The 19,213-nt window shown below is 44.3% G+C and overlaps 1 protein-coding gene across 1 annotated transcript in view; it reads left to right on the top strand.

Moving 5' to 3' along the window:
• The window catches only part of PRKCQ (protein kinase C theta), a 66,603-nt gene that overhangs the window by 37,309 nt on the left and 10,081 nt on the right, over nt 1-19,213 (top strand). Inside the window, exons 14-17 of the mRNA XM_087766628.1 lie at nt 1,965-2,138; nt 11,458-11,549; nt 13,932-13,994; nt 17,598-17,736. Of these exons, the coding sequence (XP_087622754.1) occupies nt 1,965-2,138; nt 11,458-11,549; nt 13,932-13,994; nt 17,598-17,736 (468 nt within the window). The remainder of the gene's footprint in view (nt 1-1,964; nt 2,139-11,457; nt 11,550-13,931; nt 13,995-17,597; nt 17,737-19,213) is intronic.

Here is a 19,213-nt window from a genome sequence, read left to right as displayed (position 1 = left end):
TTTTGAAACAAGAACCACCTGTTTTCAGTGGATTCATTAATCTTGATGAATTGTGGATTGTTCCTCCTTCTTGCAGATGTCCCCTGGAAGGGGACTCATGTTATTCAGTGCCAGTGCAGAGCTGCATGAAGCAATTTCAGAGGAACTCACCACTGTATTTTCACAGCCAATAAGGAGAATGAGTATCATTATGTATCACATTGCTCAGATCCCACATCTTTCCAAGGTGGAAACTGTGCCTTAAAGAAGGGCTGCTTTTTGCCTGCTAAGTGAGCTGGAGCAATAGCTGCAGCCAATTCTTAAACTGGTGAAATATTTGCTGTGTTGGCTTTCCATACTTGAAAATACTTGGCATGTCTACAGTTTGCATGGGAAGCAGAGCTGAGGCATCTCAGTTAGAACTAAGCCAGAACACCCCAAAATCCAGAGCCCTGGACTCAAGAGCACAGATGTCATAGAAACATTTATGTTGGAAGGAAGGGACCTCTGGAGGTCATCTAATCCAACCTGCTGCTCAAAACAGGTCTAATCAGATGAGGTTGCTCAGGGGTTTGTCTAGGCAAGTCTTGAATACCTCCATTGAAGCAGAATCTGTACCTTGCTTCAGCCCCCTGTGTGAACATGGACCCTCTAAGCCTGCAGGCATCTACATCTCTCTGCAGTGCACCATGTGGGTGTGGAGAGGATGGGCTATTTCATGCCCTTCTGCAACAAACGTCACCCACAAGTTTCCTATGTAGGTGTTGCTCCTGGTGCCCTTATTTGCTTGGAGCGTGATTCACTTCCCCACAGAGGGGACAGGGTGTGCAGATCTCTGTGCCTGAGGGGTCTCTCCAGCTCTGCATGGACCAGGGAGGTTGAGGGCCAGACCTGTGACAAAGGCCCCTCTGCATGAGGTCTAGCATTGCCTACCTGCACCTTGGAAGCCACAGGACAAGTCATAAATGTACTGTGTTCTCCAGTTTCCCCGGGAGAACAGTGCCCTGCACAAAAACTGGGGTAAAAAGGGTGCCTGCAGCATCAGCACTGTTAGCATTTCTGGTCATTCACTGCAGAGACAGAGGGAGGCTCTAGGATCTACTCTCTGTCTAGTGCTACAAAGTGAAATGCAGCAGTAGCCAAAAGGGAAAATAAAACTTTTGTCAGGACTAAAACGTGTCTGAGCTTACTCAATAAATAGTGTCTGGTAGAGAACTTCAAAGACCTCTTTGATGAATCTTACGTATTTATTCAGTCTATGGGAAACAGCGTTGACAGGCTGTTAGCGTAAAGATCAGGACTGGCACTGCCTTCCAGTGGAGGCTTCTTTGCTCTGTGGTCTCTAGAAAACCCTTCTCTGCTGCTCCACGTCTCATTTTCCCTGCCCATAAAAACAGATAGAGGTCCTAACTCCTCTGGGATGTGTTTTGCTCTTCTCAGAGAAGTCCTGCAGAAGCACAGGGGACCCAGCCTGTTTGCTCAGGCCTCCTGCTAACTGGGAGGAAGGGGAGAAAGTCACATCTGATATAGATCAGTCTAACGACTGGTGGACATCAGTTTACACCTGCTGAAGAACTGGTGAAGGGCATTTGCATTTCACATGTTGACAAAGCAACATTCTATGTTTTGTTATTTGAAGTCAGAAAACAGGAAATGTATCTCATGAGCATTTGCATAAAGATGGTTTCTGTTATCAGAAGTGTTTGGCTCTCTGACATGTCCTGTCCATATGCGCATGTAACCCCTGCTCTTGTAACCACCAAGACCCTTCTCATCCTTCCCCGGGGTTCAGCTTCATAAAACTATTCTGGGTGTGGGGAACAAACTCAAAGTCTACAAGGTCTTAATGGCAGAATTAGGCTTTAAACATCAGCTTTTTTAAGGTCTACCCTAGTGAATTCCTCAGAGCTCAGTTCCCATCCTCACACTGTTGCCAGCTCTGAGAGAAAAGCATTGCTCTTTCTGAGCAGCTGTTTCCACCCTAGGTGTTCCTCGCCGAGCTGAAGAGCACAGACCAGTACTTCGCCGTGAAAGCCCTGAAGAAGGATGTGGTGCTGATGGATGATGATGTTGAATGTACGATGGTGGAGAAGAGAGTCCTCTCCTTAGCTTGGGAGCACCCATTCCTCACTCATGTCTTCTGTACGTTCCAGACCAAGGTAAGACAAGGATCTGTCACCTTCCTCCACGGGCTGAGGATGCTTTGCTGAGATACAGATACTTGGTGAAGTGCTTAAGTCTCCTGGATGTTAGGGAATAGCTTGAACATGAGGTGGTGTTAAGGGAAGGGATCTTCAGGTTAACCACTTGGGAAATGGCTCTAGAAATTTCATCTGCCTTCCTCACATTAACCTGGGGGTGCATTTGAGGATTATGGCATCCAAGGCTGACTGATGTGGCTATGCAGAGACCCACTATTAAAATCTGTGTCCTGGTACCCTGGGCCAAGGATGTGCAAAGGCCACATCCACAGCCAGGGTGCAGATGTGCCCACACTGATGTTATCTGAATCTCTTGAACCATGAAGTGGTATGCTGCAGTGACTAGCCTGGATCAGAGCTAACTCAAGAAACTCTCGTTATGGAGAATAAACATGCCGTCATTCACATTGGGAATCTTCTTTGCCCCCAGTTACTGTTAAATTACATCAGATTCTTCCTAATTCATGCAGGACCACTGGTGGTGAAGGCTGCAGTTCAGAGGGGCAGCACAAAGTATCTTCATCTGAAATCCTGCTTAGGACTCCAAACCAAAATTGAAGTGACATTTATGTAATGTATATACCTTCATGGCCCTACATGGCAACAAACCACCAACTGATTAGCTTTCCAGAACCTTTTCTACAGCCACAACCAATCATCTTAACACTAAAGCACACACAAGGCACAGAAAAAAATGGTGGAAGGAAATTTGAGAGATTGTCTTGTCTGTCCAACCTACTCAAACCACTCCTGAGAGGTGTTTGCTATCCCAAAGCTCAAGTTCAGAGGAATATCACTTTCTCAAGGCTGCTTGTTCAGGGTTTTGTTAGGACGCTCCCAGTCTCCATTCAGTCTCAGGATTTAGTGATGCAACATACTGCTCGGTATGAGTTTAGGATCTGCTCAGCAAGAGGCTTGCTGCCTCTGCAGGCTCAGGAGAAACAAATATAACCTCTGCAGTATATCCCAGTCACCCGTGGGATGTAGCACCTGTTTAAAGACAGATTAAATTTATAACAGGGAACGTCTGTGAACTACCGTAGGCGATGTGACACTAAGCCCAGGCTTCATGTTTAACCCCTTCAGGACTGTGAGTGAGGACAGCATGTCCTGGGAATGGATCCTTGCCTGGAGAGGAAAGGAATTAATTCTCTTTTTTTTAGGCTAGATTTCAGAGGAAAATATAAATGACCCAACTCCAAAAGCAAAGAAAAACAAGACTTAATTAAAAAATATTAAAAATAATTAAAAATATTCACAACAGCCACAGCTCTACGAGGGAGCTTATACTCCAAGGAGAGCCCTTTGTGCTGCCTGTGACTCCAGGTGCCCAAGCAGAAGTTGACTAATGCCAGCAGCTGACTTGCATGCAGCAGCAGAACCGCGTTGTCTGTGGTCCAGCCCTGGTCCAATGCTGGTCTGGAAGCCGAAGGTCAGGTTCGGGATAGATACAGCAGTGGCAGTCTGCAGCTCTGGTTTCAGGCAGTGCATGCATGCAAGTGTCCACTTCCCTCATGAGACCACAGCAAAAAGATGAAAGACTGAACGGAGTCATGCCAGGAGCCAGATGGGATTTACTGACCATTTAAGGGGGGGGACTGTGCTTCCAGCTGTGGCTGGGGCAAGGAAAACCTGCAGGATGGAAAAGCAATAAGTGCCTGAAAAATTCATGGGTGCCAGGCTCAAAAACTCAAGTGATCTTTTCCTACACTGTCTCATGGGCAGTATCACAGCATTGCCCTTTTGACATATGGCAAGAATCTCCATCCATCTCATCTCAAGTCAACATTGCCACTTTAAAGTTATTTGATCTCTCCATTTTGCCCTCAAGTTCACAGATACAGAAGCTGGAACGTGGCTGCCCAGGCCAAAGCAGCTCTGGGATGTGATTGATTTCTAGCTTATGTTTTTCTCCTCTGACCTTTGCAAGCCAAGCGGCGATTGCTCAATGCATGAAAATCATTCAGAGCAGGAGAGCTGTGACAAGCCATGGACAGTCTTCCACAGCTCAAAGGACAGCGTAGTTCAGTCGTAATATCTTTAGAGCAATCATTTTAGAAGCCAGGGCACTGCTGTGTAGTCCCTCTCTGGACTTTAATATTGAAAACTTGAATTTTCAATTGAAAAAAAAATTTTTTTAAGGTTTCACTGGATAGATAAGTAGTTTCAAACAGAAATGCATGTGTCAATGCTGTCCTGAATCTCTAACGCTTTGACTTGCAACGTTTCTGAGCTGCTTCAGGTACTGAGTGCCTCTGCAAAGGACAGGAAAAACAGGAATATTCCTACACTGAAACAAGAACCTCAGTAGTCCCCATACCTCCAGAGGGAAAAAAAGTCATATAATCTGCTGACAGTTCTCTGAGCTCTGGGATGAGTTTCTTCCTGGTCTCAACCCAGGTAATCAGTGAATGTTGAAATACATAAAGCTTGACAGCCCTTCAGACAGGTTTTTGTAGGCACCAGGCACCTAATGCTCCTTTTTATTCTTGCAGAGGCTGAATGATCAGTGCTTTTGAAACTCAGAATACTTGTCATGTTTTCCTACATGAGGATAAATTCAAACACGTGGGGTTTTTTTTCCTGATCTGTTTTTGAACTTGACTGTTTTATTTTACTGCAGTAATCTTTGCATCCAGATATTCAGCTGACATAATTATATGGTGTGAATTTTAACAACAAGCTCAGAGAGCTGTTCTGTTGTATTAGATTTAAAGGGACACTGTTATGTTAAAGAGGAGGAAAAACATGTTTATAATTCTGTGAAATCCCAAAATTAGTAATGCCAAAACATAACATCCTAGTGCTTATGTTTTATTCTTCTTTTTGCATTTCACTGATCTTCTGTGATAAAAATAAGCCTTCCCTTTTTGAAAGCGACTTTTGTTTCTAACTGTTTCTTTACTTCATTGATCAAATTTTTATTCACAGCCTTTACCTAAATGCAAATTAAGTCCTTAGGCATTTTGGCTTGCAGCACAAGATAGCAACACAGAAGACTATCTCAACCCAAAAGAGAAGTAATCTTTATTGCAATTTAAAAGGAAATCTTACAGAAACATGTCTTTTCTTGCTTTACTAATGTATTGTATCATTTCAAACTCCCGGTGGTGAGCCATTTTCACATGCTCTGTTGTTTTAATGTGCTTAATACTGACTTTAAAATCTCTTACATTGTCAGGAAGGAGAAAAGGATTGTAAATAAGGACCGTGATCCCAATTTAAAAATTCTTAGGTTCTTAAGTGTTTTCCATGAGTATTTTCAGGAGATTTCTCATTAAAATATCTCCTCGGAGGAAACTGCAATTCCTGCAAGATTTTCCAAGGGCATTTTCAGTTTTCTTCTATCTTTGCCTTGCCATTAGAGGGATGGGGATGAATTACTTGACCTGAATTGGAGTGTATAGGTTGGCACATGCATGTTTCACACCCATTCGATGTTCAGCTCCATTGCCTGGCTGTGCCACGGACCTTCTGAGCAGCCCTGTATCAGGCCCATATACCCTCCCCAGGCAATTCAGGATCCTCTCTGACCACAGCATGGCTGCAGGATGCTGATGCATTGCAAGAGAAGTGACCCTGCAGGGAGGTGAGGTTGCAAGCCTTGACTTCCAGCACTGCCAAACCACTGAAGCACAACAAAATATTGGACGGACTAAACTAAAGGCACAACAAAAATCCTGGTCACAGGATGAGGCGTCCTATGAGGTCAGACCTGATATCTTTCTAGCCAGCATCCAGTTTTTGGCATTGACCAGGAAGGAAGGGTAAGGAAGGGAGTACAGGGCAACAGAGTGATTTTTTGCTTGCACAAACCATCCCTTGCATTGGTGTTCAGCCATTTGGGAGACACGATCTTGAAGCTTCAAGGTTTCTAGGTCTCCATCCTCCTAGTATTTTGTGGGGGATAAGTCAGCTTGGAAACGGCTGATTCAAGGCTAGTTGGCCAAATTTGAGCCAGCTGATGGGAAAGCTGGGGAAGAACTGGGAAGTTTAAGGAGGCTTTGAGGATTTTACCTCTTGCAGCCAGCAGACAGGAAAGATGGCAAGGTCTCATTCAATCCTGGCCAAAATTTCAACGTGGTTCAGTAGAAATAGCAGTGTCTCAGCAGAGCTTTGGGATTTCAACAAGGTTCTGCCAGAGAAGGTGTGAGCAGCTGTAATTATAACATCAAAAAAATGAAGTCTTTACAAGACACTTCTAGGTGGTGTCAGCCCATGTGGTATGAACAGGTGGAGTGCACTGACAAGGAAAAGAGGGGGCCAGCTCACAAGAATAGTTTTTTTAAGTGATAGAAGATTGACATATTAAATATACATATTCTAATTGCCTTCCTGTTGTCCAGCTCTGAGGAAAATCAGCCCAAAATGCATTCAGCTTTGCCTGAGATTTCTAAAAGTCTGCTGTGTAGCTGCTCTTTGTCCTGAAAAGAATTTGACTTCTTAAAATAAAAACATTACTTTCTCCCCCTGTTTTTCAGCTGATAAAATATTTATGTTTCATAAAGTTCACTACTTTTTGGGTTTGGTCTGGTGATTTTTTTTTATCCCCAAATTTTCACAGAAATTTTTTCTAGCCTTGAGAAAATTAGTCTCTTTCCAAGATCCCACGCAATACTGATAGGGAAAACCACTTTCTCTTGCAAGACAGGGCTGATAATAACTCAGTTTACCACTGTGAGTGATGTACTCTGCCTGCTCTGAGCTGTGATGAAGGGTCCTGGGATCTCAGAACTCAAGTGAAAGGAGCTATTGCCAGCCATGTCTGCACCTTTATGTACACATATGTATTTTTATATATGTGTATAAATATATTCATATGCTTTCTACCAAGTAGATGGGCACACAAAGCTAAGCGTCCCAAATGAGCAGTTTAACATGCAGTCAAATATGCTGACAGTGGAAAGACTAGAACAAAAAATAAATCATGAGATCAGGGACGGACTGAATTATTTGACAGCTGTAAGAAATGCTGCCATCTCCAGAAGACAGACTGATATTACACAAGCAGGAAAAAAAAAAGTCTTTAAACCAGAGAACAAAATTAACCTAGGGTTGCTTTAATCTGTAACAAATTAGCTTTGCTTGTCCCCAGATGGTGCAAATAGCAATGTTAATACCTCTTATGGTCACCTACTAGCAAGGGGTGACCCTGTGTTAGCTGTTCCTCATGGGAGCAGACACAATGAGGAGCACGTGCATTGCTTGCTTTCCCACTGGATGGGATGCTGTGATGGGACTGCAACACTCAGTGGATGGTGGGGTGGAGAAGGGCTGAGAGGCCTTTGGCTCCCATCTGTCCCATGAAATAAAATAGATCCAAAGCATGGATGAGCACCCAGACTGGGCTGGGCTGAGCTTCATGAAAATGTGAGACAAGAATCAGCTGCAGAAGACAAGGATCAGCTGCAGGAATTGCGTGGTGTCAAACCTTTCTCTTGGCAAGGGCCAAACCTAATTCAATGGGCATGCAGTGGGGTTAGGTCACTAAATGTGTATTGTGAGCCTTCTCCATATGGAGCCATTTGCTAGAGTAACTGCTCTAAATAAGGGTAAAGCCACACAGTCCTGCAGCATTAATTATTCCGATATTCATCCTCCTGGAAGCCCTGGGAAGAAGAATTTTTGCTCTTCAGTAAATGCTGTTAAATTGTGTATTTGTATGTATGCAAGTGCTTTCAAATGCAAAGAAAACAAAATCTGAAAATCTCTGCAGAAAAGTGCTCTGGAGGGCTTCCAGCTGGTTTGAGGATTTTAAGAGCCTGTTATAGGATGTACCTTCAAAAAAGATCAATTTAAATGCTGCCTGCTTTATACTCATTGTTTATAAAGTTGAAAGCATCTCCGATAGTGACTATTCATTCTCACAGCAGTTGCATTCAGAACAGAAGCAGGTTGGTTTAACTCCATCCCTGCCGTGTGCTGGAGAGGCAGAGGGAGGAGGTGGCTCTGCAGAGAGGAGCTCAGCTCAGCACAGGCACTGAGGGACTCATAGGGCAAGAAATTGAATTCTTGCACTAATCAAGTCTTTCAGCACCTGGCAGGATTGAGTCAACTAGGGAACAATGTTATTTTGTGTGCAGGATGCACACCTGGATGTGTCTGTGTTGTACAACATCATGTTGTACGGTTCTGTCTGCTGTAGGAAGGGCGTTTCATCCACTCGCAGAGGGGTTTGTCATGTTCCCTCTGCTGCAATGGAGAAGGCCCCTGGAAGATGATCTAGAAGTAGGGAATGGCCGATATATGGATGTCCACAAGACAACTAGTGCCAACTGCCCTGGGGTGGTGTCCACCACTGAGTGCAGGAAATGCCTTTACAGTCCTCCTTGAGCTCTGTGGTTGTAAAAGATGGCCCCAAACTCTGTCAGGAGACCAGACTTATTCTCTTCTGTTGTGCAAGTCTGGAACCATGACCAGAAGTTTGACTTCAGTGTTTGCTACCCGAGGATGCTCTCACGGGAGGTCAGCAAGTTGTCTGTCATCTGTCTGCAAGGCAGACAGGCAGGGCAAAGCTGAGGGGCCCTTCCCAAGCCTCCTTCAGAGCTGTACAGGTCTCAACACTGAGGAACAGCATTCCTATTTGTTTGCTTAGCATCCCTGAGCTAAGACTGTCATAGGGGATAAAGGCATGATAAAGTCATGCCATCCCAGCTGCCACATCTTGAGAAATACCCATTTAACCCACTTGTACCTGCTCCAGGTGCTGACAGACTTCAGAGCCTGGCAGTAGCAGACAGGAGCCATCGGATAACTTTCCCAGGACAAAAGGAAGTGTAGGTCGGAGCCTGTCTGCAAACACGTCCTCTGTGCCATTCTAACCCTTTAACCTCTAGCACACTGTTGAATTTTCAGTAGTTTCAAGCACGGGTGTTGCCACTTCCCATTTTTAACGTTCTACGGCTTTGTAGATCTCAGTCTTAAGAAGCTGTCTCCAATAATTGGTTGCAGCTTGCACTGCTTGGTTACATCTTGGAACTCATAATTATGTACTTAGGGCTGATCTCAAGCAATTTTTCTCCACGGACTCTTCCAGACAACTGACCTTTGTGAAAAGCAAGGGGAATTTCCAAGTCTCAGAGCAGAAAACTCAGGGTGATGCCATCTTTCTTTTCAACAGCATTTATGTACCACTCTGTAGCACCTGGTAGACCATGAACTTCGGTATTAATCATGCCTAAGTCAAGTTTGTATTCTTCAGCTTCATAGCTTTAGACAGTTGAGCAACTGAGTTCATAAAATGATCTATGGATGCCAATTAATCTGAGAGGTTGTCCACCTTTTCTTTCCTTAGATGGCAGAAGGATGCTGCCAAAGTCCCCAGTTTCAAGTTAGAGTCCCCAGTTCAATTAAATAGGTGCATCAGATGGTTGCTCAAATCCATGAGCAAGCAGAATATGACGGCTGAATAAACATGGACTTCAAGTTACGCTTAAAGATGTGTGATAAGGTGTAGCCAAACTCAGTGGACTTCCCAGGGAAAACCAGGGGTTTTCTGCTTCCCAGTCCCATTGAAGCTGAGTCTGGTCCATTTGAAAACCCATGAGGTTTCTTTTGTCCCAGTGTGATACATGCGGCTGCTCTTCTGTTGTTAGCTAAACCTTGTCACATCCCTGTGTACCTTCACAAAGAGCATCTGTTCAAGTGTTTTGCTGAATGGGCTCCTGAGCTCACATTGCTTCCAAGATTTATGCATTTCTGTACTAAATTCCCCATCTCCATTTGGCCTTCTTACTTGCTTAAACTGACTTATGTGCACAGACCTCTACAGATGCAATACCTTCAAACTGAAAACCTGCACCCATTTGGTTTATTGGCAAAATTTGTATTCTTTCCCTGGGAGGCCAGATCTGGCCCTGTGCTTGTTGGATGACAGGTGGGCTTTCCAGCCAGACATCCATTTAAATAAGAGTACTGTAATTAAATGGATCTGGCTAAAGAAATTACACAAATTAGAGCAGACAGCTGTTATTTGAAAGGAACAAACAGTGTTGGTTTTTTAAATAGCCAGATCTTGGCTTGCTGCCAGAGATGCTTACATTAGATCTTATGGATAAAAATCTTCCTTTGACTGTTAAAAATATAAGTGAAAAGAACTCTGTTTCTCCCTGAAAAAAATTGTGATGGGCAATACGCAATAAAGGGAAGATACTCATAAACTTCAACACAGCCTGGAGATGACTAACTTCAGATGTGTACAGAACAGAGAGAGGCTTTGAGGAAAAAAAATACTACATCCCTGCATTTATGCACAAAAGCTGAAATTCCTGAAACAGAAGTTTAAACTAGGAGCATATTTTATTGCACAGATACTCTTCTTCCAGAAAAAGGCACCCCTCCTGCTTTGTAGGTGCAATTCAATGTGGAAGGGATTGGTCTGAATCAGTCTCCAGCTTCTGTGGGGGCCTGGTGGTGAAGTTATGGCTCATGAAGCAACAAGGAGATCAATGTGGTGTACAGCAGGGACTGGAAAGGAAACCTTGATGATCTGTTCTGCTCTTCATTCAATACAGCGATTCCCCCCATCCTTCCTATGTACCAGGAGGAGAGTTTTCCACTACCCTGGTAGAAGAGCTGATGGTTGCATGCAACTGGGGACAAGGACCGGATCTTTTTCCAGTCTTCTCTGACATGCAAGCACTCAATGGGCATCCAGAAATATGATTAATTCATGAATCTTCCCACTAGCAAGTTACATCCTGCTTTATTTAACAGAGCAGCTCCCAGGCTTAAAATCAAGCGTCTGCTTAAAACAGGTTGCAGCATCTGGCCGATGTCTCTAATAACTTGTGAAGGTCAGACCCATGTGCCTCCACAAAAGATGTGCAGGAATGCGTAAGACCAGCTTGAGATCACTCCACTGGATGGACAATGCACTGGGCTGGGGACCAAAGGAGACCTGGGATTTACTTCTGCCTCTCCCACTAGTTCCCTAGGAAGTTTGTTCATCTGCCCTTCTGTAACACTGGCACTGCAGAGTCACTCATCCCCTTCTAGCAAGCCTTGAGGTCTACTGGTAAAAATCAATGGCACCAGCTGGTTATTAAGTGGATTTGCAATGTTTGCTAATGCTGTTTATACAAGTCAGAGCAGAGAGGGTGAATACAGGCTTAGAGAACAAAGGAGAAATGAGGAATCTAAAAAAGAAATTGCTTTCTTTCCAAAACCCTCACTGTAATCTTTTCCTTCCTCTTTTTAAGTGCTTTCTGGGTGGGGTTTTTTTCAATTTTATCTTGCCCTTCCCCAGCCCTTATTGTCATCTTGTCTCATTCTCTAGGAAAACCTGTTTTTTGTGATGGAATACCTCAACGGAGGAGACCTCATGTTCCATATCCAGAGTTGTCACAAGTTCGACCTTCCCAGAGCAACGTAAGATGTTATTATTACCTTTTGACTTGCAGGTCACACACATGGTAGAAGCAAAGGCAGCAGCTGGAGACACCAGGAATCTTCATTTTATTCCCAGCTCTGTTACTGTTCTGTAGAGGAAACCTTGGGCAAATCATTTGACCTCTCTGCACCTTACCCAGCTGCAAAGTGGGGATAATGCTTGTGCTGGAAGCAGAATCACTTTCTAGCCCAGCTCTCTCCAAACGGAACAGAACAGACATGCAGGTCGTCACCCTGACTCAAGATAGACTTGGAGCAAGTAACTTCCTCTTCCTGTCCTCTTTCCCCTCCCACAGAAGGCTTTTTAGAGCCCATCCACACAGCTGATTTCAGTCAGATGTGACCTTGCTTTGCATTCTTGGTCAACCAGGGAAGCTATTTCTGTCTGGAAGCGTTACAAATGCTGCTGCACCCTCATCAGCATTGCATCTGCCTGCAAGCTCATCCTTTAGCTTGCAACCAGGGACTTCCTTCCAGCCTGTGACCTGGCTCCTGTATTTTGCACTAACCTCAGCATAGCCCCACAAACATTTCTTCAGAGCCGAGAGCTGAGCTGGATAGAAGCTGTCCCTTAGGCTGCCCTGCTTCTGGATCAGTCCCCTTCCCAGGACGGCAGTCCCTCAAACAGAGAGGGGCTCCAGAGGGACCATTCAATCCACCTGAGATCTTACCTCTGGAAGTGCCTACACTCTCTATAAACAGCCCTAAGCATGCCTAAGACCTTGTTTACATGGCCCATGGATGAGGGTCATTTTAAAGAAACCTACAGGTGTCTGCTGTGAATTACAGCAGCCCTGGGGTTGCTCTTTGTTGTATTCATGGAGTTCTTGCTCAGCCCATAATTGGAGGCTACAATAATGACACGGTGAATCCAACCTCCACTCCAGATTTCCCACCATCAAAGAAAACCCACAAATGCATTTTCAGCCATCTGTGGAACCAAATATATTGTTCTTTACAACACTGGGTGGCCTGTAGCCAAGCTGCAGGACCTGCTTAAGCTGAGGTTCCTGGTCCAGTGATCCGAGGTGAAGCTGTTGTTTGTTAGAAGTAATGGGATTTTCGCTTTTTCCCTTTAAGGTTCAAGGGTGGGGGGCGGGGGAAGAGGTAAAACCTATCAAAAGTGCAAAAGGTAAATTTAAATAAAAAATTAATACACCAACAGGGAGTTAAAAATTTATTTCACTTTGATTAAAATAAATAGAAGAATTAGAATAAATGAAAGGTGCTTTTAATCTTTCTGCAAACAAAAGGTATTTTAAAAGTCAATTTTGAAACCACTATAAAAATTAATTTTTATTTAATAATTAAAAATAAAAAGTCATTTAAATCAGTGGTTAATTTGATGATTTTTTCAAAAGCATTTGAATGTTCAGAATTAAGGGTCAATGCACTGAAGTCTGAGGGAGCAGAGCTGTATAACAAGAGGGGCATACAATCCTGCAGTTATATTCCCTTCTGGGAGAGCACTTTCATTGTGCAATGGTGCTTCAGCCTTATGCTGCCTCTTTACAGCAGGATGTGGTGGTGTCCTTTAGGCAGAAATATGTTGAGAACAAAGATCTCGAACTCAAAAAAGACTGCAGAGAAAGGCCACCAAGCTGCTAGCTAGTTCATATCTTGGATAACATTTCAAGAGCAAGTCATAAATATGAGCAGCGAAGAGGTCTGTTTGACAAGCCAAGGAGACTGTCTGTGGTCCCCAAACCCAGATGCCCACCTGCCTGTCCCATTGCTGGGACCACTCCACTGTTTGTGCAGCAGCTACTGAACACAGCAAATTATAGCTGCTCTTTTGAGGTCTGAGGCATTAACTGCAAGTTGCAGTTTGCAGTGTGGTGCACCACTGTAACTCATTGATTTACTTTAAATATGTAAATAAGGAAGAGGCACACACACCACCTGGTCTGCCTTCTTTGCAAGAGAGACCATATCCTGAGGCAAGGCAGGGTAGGCAGTAGGAGCTCGGTGGTGGTTTTTTGCTCCACAGCTGATCTGGAGACATCCTTGGGCACTGAAGGACATGTCTTCAGAGTCAGTGACATATAAATAAATGCAGCTAGCCATGCAGTGTGGCTTCCAGATCCCTGAAGATGAGTAGACTCCAAATCCCTACCATTTTGCAAAGTGGTTTCAGTGGGAGTTGGGCTGTTAGCCATGTGGCATGCTTTTGGGAATCTCACATCATCCATCAGTTACCTGTAAAACCGAGTTACCCCAAGCCTCCTGGAGACACTCCAAGCCTTCTGGGAATTTAATGAAATTTTGGCTCCTGTGGAGACAAAGTTTCCACCTTTTTGGGTCTAGTTGAAAGCACCTGTTGGGAAGCATCCATTCTAACTTGTGCCTTCTGTCACTCAGGTTTTATGCTGCTGAAATCATATGCGGGCTCCAGTTCCTCCATTCCAAGGGCATAATATACAGGTAATTTTACTCTTTAGTATCTAATATGCTAAACCTTTTCTGCTTTCCCTGCAAGCACTAATGGTAACTGAGAGACTATTGCTTGGATGTATTTACTGGTATTGCATTTCTATGCAGATTTCCTTTCTACAGAGTCTGGCTGTTTTATTTTGAAGAGATGGTGTAGAAAAGGCAGTTTTGAGCTCTTTTTGAGAATGCAGTCCTATTTCAGTTAACATTAAAACAAGCCCTTTGATGCATTTACACTGAGTCACTCATATAGCACCCAGCATAGGCATTCAGTTTAAGCTTTCCATGTATGAAGGTACATAAGGTCAAGCTAGCCATGAGAAATTTGGTATAGCTGCTGTGCTGGTTAACCTGGGACAGTGGTGACAAGCTCAGCTCAAGTAACAACAGCAGGGAGACAGTGATATACCTTAATTTTTGAGTTATTAGCAGGTCTGCTGTGCACAGTTCCATGGGGAGATGGGATTCATCTCGCCCACCATCATGAATCTGAGCTTGCTGCCCAAGCTCTTCTTGTAGTAAGCAGAGAGGAGTGGGCTTTTTTAGGTTCATCAGACCTGTGTTAGAGTGTGTATGAGAAGTGTCCATTTCTACTAGAGGGCTCTACAACAAGCTGATGGGGCCTAGGTGGGACACTGCAGGCAGCTGCACTCAGACTGTTACTGGTATGAACCTAGTCCACAATGCATCAATCTGTCAAATCCCAAGGAGGAGAAGTCCTCTACTACAAAATTGCCCATTCCAGCTTCTGCTTGACTTCTTCAAAGTTATGCAGGGATGCTTTGATCTAATGCACAAGTGATGTGCTTCAGACTTATATACAAGGACAGAGACAAGATGCGAGCAAGAAGGGCTGCAGAAATCAGGCCACAGTCTGCTTTCCTGTGGCCAAAAGGAGGAACCGAATTTCTGGGGAGCTCTAGTCCAGCTCATCTTCATGGAAAAATTTAGTTAGTACATTGCAGCTTTCTGTAAAAGCAGGAAGCAAATAGCTTGTCACAAACAAATGAGAAAGCTCACTAAAGCAACAATGTTTGCTGAAACCAAAATGAGCTTATTTCAATGTTTGTCATGTAGCGTGAACATTAGAACAAACGCTAAAAGTGAATGGCTTGTTTACAATCCACTCTCCCATTAAAACACACGCTTTGATTCATATAAACTTGCCTTATTATTCATTATTAGTGCTCATGTGGGAGCCGTTTATAGTCTTTATTGACCAATGATGGTGATTGCATAAACATGAGATCAATATCAATGGCATTAAGCTAAGATGATCTCTGGGGTCTCAGCAAGTTTCTGGCTCTAATTATTGTTCTGGATGACTGAAGGGAAACATTTTCTGAAGTGCCCAAATCACTTAGCCACGTCTGTCATTTTTACTCAGACTTCTCAGAAATGTTGACTAAAAATATCTGCAGGACATTGTGAGTTTGTGGCAGGACTGTTAATGCTGGCATTTTGTTTATAATTCACATTTTTATTTGGAATTGGTACACCAGTGGTGTGTCAGGGTTTGGGACCCATTTCCTCATGAAAGGAGAGAGACGTTAAGTGTCTGGAGCCTTGGGAAATGTGGGCAAATTGGGATAACTAGACATTGGGTAGCATGGTGATAGGAAGAAATAGCTCATTCCCAGGAATCAGTGCAGCATTGCTTTGGGCATCAAGCTTGGCAAGAAAAGATTTAACCAGTCCTACAGCTTTTTCCTTTTTTCATTGAAGACAATGACAACGAGGTCAGTTGAGAACACACAGCCATCAGTATCTCAGAGCTAACTAACCACTTCGGAAAGTGAATAGAAATCATTTTTGAAACTACACCACTTGCGATGTAGTAAGAATAATGAATCCAGCTGTTCTGTTTCATGCACCCATGTTTGGAAATGTTAGCTTAGATTTTAATGAATGAACTGAGGCGTTTTTGGCAGAAACTCCAATCCCTGGAGCCAATGAGTTTGAGACTCATCAAAATAATGAAAGCGAACTGTAGGTGATGGGTTTTTTGTTTTGCTTCGATCTATCAGATGAATAAAAGCAGTGCTGGCAGCCAGAGATTGATCTCAATGGTGTAACTAAAATAAGTCATTCCAGCTGGAAATTGTGACAACATGAGTGTCTGCCACTTGGAAGGCAAATGTCTCGGTTGTCTCTGTATTTCTTTTTGATTGATGACTCCCACTTTTTCTTGGGCCGTATTCTAGCAGCAATGAACAATTGCCCCATAACAACAATTTAGTGTGTAGACACTATGAGGTCCCCCACCCTGATTGGGACCCGGCCGAAGCAAGACAAGGAGCTTTGCACAGAGGGAGGCTGAACAGCCATCTTTTCTGCAGTCATAGGCGATCATCTCAGGAGCATCATGCATTAGAAATTGCCTTCTTTGAGGAAGTCAAAGCCATTTCTGAAAAAAAACACATTGTAAAACAGTTGTCACTGGGAGGGTAGCTATATAGCAGCCTCGCAGTTAGGACTCTTGCCTGAGATGTGGAAAATGTGTGTAGGCTGTGAGTCAGCAGAGGCTGGAAAAGACCAATTATGTTCTCAGCTGTGGGCAGAAGCAAATGTTGTGTCTGGGTGCTTTGGGAGCCCAGAGAAGGAGCAGTGATTGATAGCAGAGGATAGGCAGTGGAGGAGGATGGGTGCTCCAAGACCAGCTAGCCCAAGTTCTACCTGGATCCCAGGTGAAGTGCGGCAGCACTGATCCAAACATCTCCCTGAGTCATTATTTCAATGAAAAGCAAAACATTTAGGTAAGATATGAAAAAATTAACCTAGAAGCCATGCCAGCCTTCCTTTCTTTCTGCCTTTTTGTCTTTCTTTACCTGCTTTTCTCTCCTTTCAGAGGTTGTTCCCACATGGGGACCTCTTTGTTCTCTGTCAGTGGCCATGATTCATCCGCTCACTTGCTTTTATTTCCTCCTCTGTGCATTTCTTTTTTTCTCTCTCTCTGGGGTCTTTGCTTCCCACAGTAGCTCAGAGCCTGAAGCCTCTGACAACAGCTTGGCAGCTATGTGTCAAGGGCTTTGTAAATCCCCAGGGCTCAGATAGTGTATCCCAGGAGTGAAAAGGTGGTGGATGTTCTGCTGATGTCTGGAGTTCTTTTTGACCCTCTGCAAGCCATGCAGGATTTGCAGGTCCTGACTTCTTCCAACATTTGTACAGCTTGCACTGGGAGAGCTGGCAGCAGCTTCAGAGGGAGTGCTGAGACTCCCAGGGAAGGAGAAAGTGAGCATTAGCCAGTCCCTTCTTGCTCACCTTCCCCAGGCCGTGTTAGGGCAGAAGCACCAGCTGGTGCAAAGCCCTTTTTAGCTTCACTATCGTGCATCCTCAAAGGAGGCAGCTTTTAGAAGATGTCTTGGGTAAAGTCTTCTCCAGCAAATGAATCAGTGCTGGGACAAGAGGAGTTAGGCAGAGGGATATTGAAGTCCAAGACAGCAGCTCCTCATTCGGCCCTCAGCTTTCCTTTGTAATTGCAACATGTAGGCACTACGTAGAGGCGGATAGCAAGTTAATAAGGGTAATCTGCTAAAATAACTTGTGTGGCTCTGTAACACTTTAAAGGAGGGGTTTCTTTCTCTTCCTCCACAGAGACTTGAAGTTAGACAACGTCCTCTTGGACAATGAGGGGCACATCAAAATTGCTGACTTTGGGATGTGCAAGGAAAACATGTTTGGAGATGCGAAGACAAGTACTTTCTGTGGGACTCCTGACTATATCGCTCCTGAGGTAGGTGTGGAGTCTAGGGAGGTCAGGAAGCTGCTGTGAGACAGAGAATGTGTCTTAAGACATGACTGTCAGTCAGTGGTGGAGGGTGCAAAGAGTAATAACCTGCTTTTGAGCAGTTCCAGGCCAGAAACTGGATTTCAGTTTGATTCAGAGCCTGCATTGCTGTCTGGCATTGCATATTTTTGTGGCTAATTCATTTTTTGTGCAAATGGGCCTGGGAAGCAAGTGGTGGTTGGCTGAACCAAGAAACAGAATGCTTAATGGAAATCTAGTTCAGGCCATGGCAGAAGAAGCTCCAAGAGGTAGGTCCTGAAATTCAGGGACAGAAACAGCACAGACAATGGGAAGCATGTTCCCTAGTTAGCTAACAGTAGGTTTCCATGGCTGTACAGGCTCCTTGATAGCTAGTAGGGAGCTATGGGCACTTCTAAGGGATGACAATCATCACAACCTAAGAGACAAAATAGAGAAAGGGGGCAAAATGCCTGCCTGGAGCTGATTCTCCCTCCTCATTGATCTCTGTCTTCTAAACAGACAAGAGAGGCTGGGTCCACGATGAAGCAGAGATTGGGGTTCACTTTCCCTCTGGGATATGCTCTGATGCTTGAATAGGGATGGCACCCATAAGCTTGGACTTCTGTCTTACTCAGACAGGTTCTTAGCTGGCTGCAAACACAGCCTGCATTGCGAGCATGCTCCCAGAGCTGAATAAGGCACTATATGCTCTGAAAAGGCTCTGCCATCAGAGGCATAACCTTAAAACTGAGCACAGACTTGAAGGTCTGTTTAGATAAAAAACAACCAATAGCTTCTTGTAAAAGGGACTGAGATGCTTGGAAACATAAACATGAGAGTGGTCATATATCCTGATTTTTCCCCTCTAAATGCCAGCAGTCAGAGGATAGGTGTTGCTGTCTGGAGGACAGCTGGGATCCGACCTGGTAACTCTGGGCTCTGGGCTACCTGCTTCTCTGCTTTGGCTGTGCATGGTGCCAGAGCACCTCATGGCACTGCATGAATCCACCCCTGGAGGACATGCCTCCACAAGTTGCCTCCTGGTGAAGGAGGTTCTAAAACTAGAGATGATGGAGCTGTATCAGGGCCAGACTTTGCTTGAGCTAACAAGGGCAAGGCAGAGCTTGTAGCTTGTGTTAAGGTCCTGCTCTGCCCCCTTGATTCAGGAAGGCTGGGGCTTGTATGGAGACAGTCTACAAGCTTCATACAAAAACACACCAACAGTTCCTCTTCTCCTTCTGCAGTTGATATCTACTGATACTCAGTGGAAAAAAGCTGAACCTGGCTTCCATGTGCTCGTGCAATAAAACTGGGTGGTCACAGACGCCAGACTCCAGCTTGCCCATAGCGAGATCCTTTGCCCTTCCCCTTATTTCTTTCCATTTTTTCCCACACAGAAACTTCTTTTTTTTTTTTTTCCCCCCAGTAAATTTAGATATTTTGGATTAGATCCCTTCAGAAA

This window comes from Nipponia nippon, unplaced genomic scaffold (genome assembly GCF_047370975.1).
Source record: "Nipponia nippon isolate SJK-2023a ecotype South Korea unplaced genomic scaffold, ASM4737097v1 scaffold_3, whole genome shotgun sequence".
Lineage (NCBI taxonomy): Eukaryota > Metazoa > Chordata > Aves > Pelecaniformes > Threskiornithidae > Nipponia > Nipponia nippon.
The sequence above is the reverse complement of the archived record's forward strand: the minus strand, read 5'-3'. Positions and strand labels throughout refer to the sequence as shown.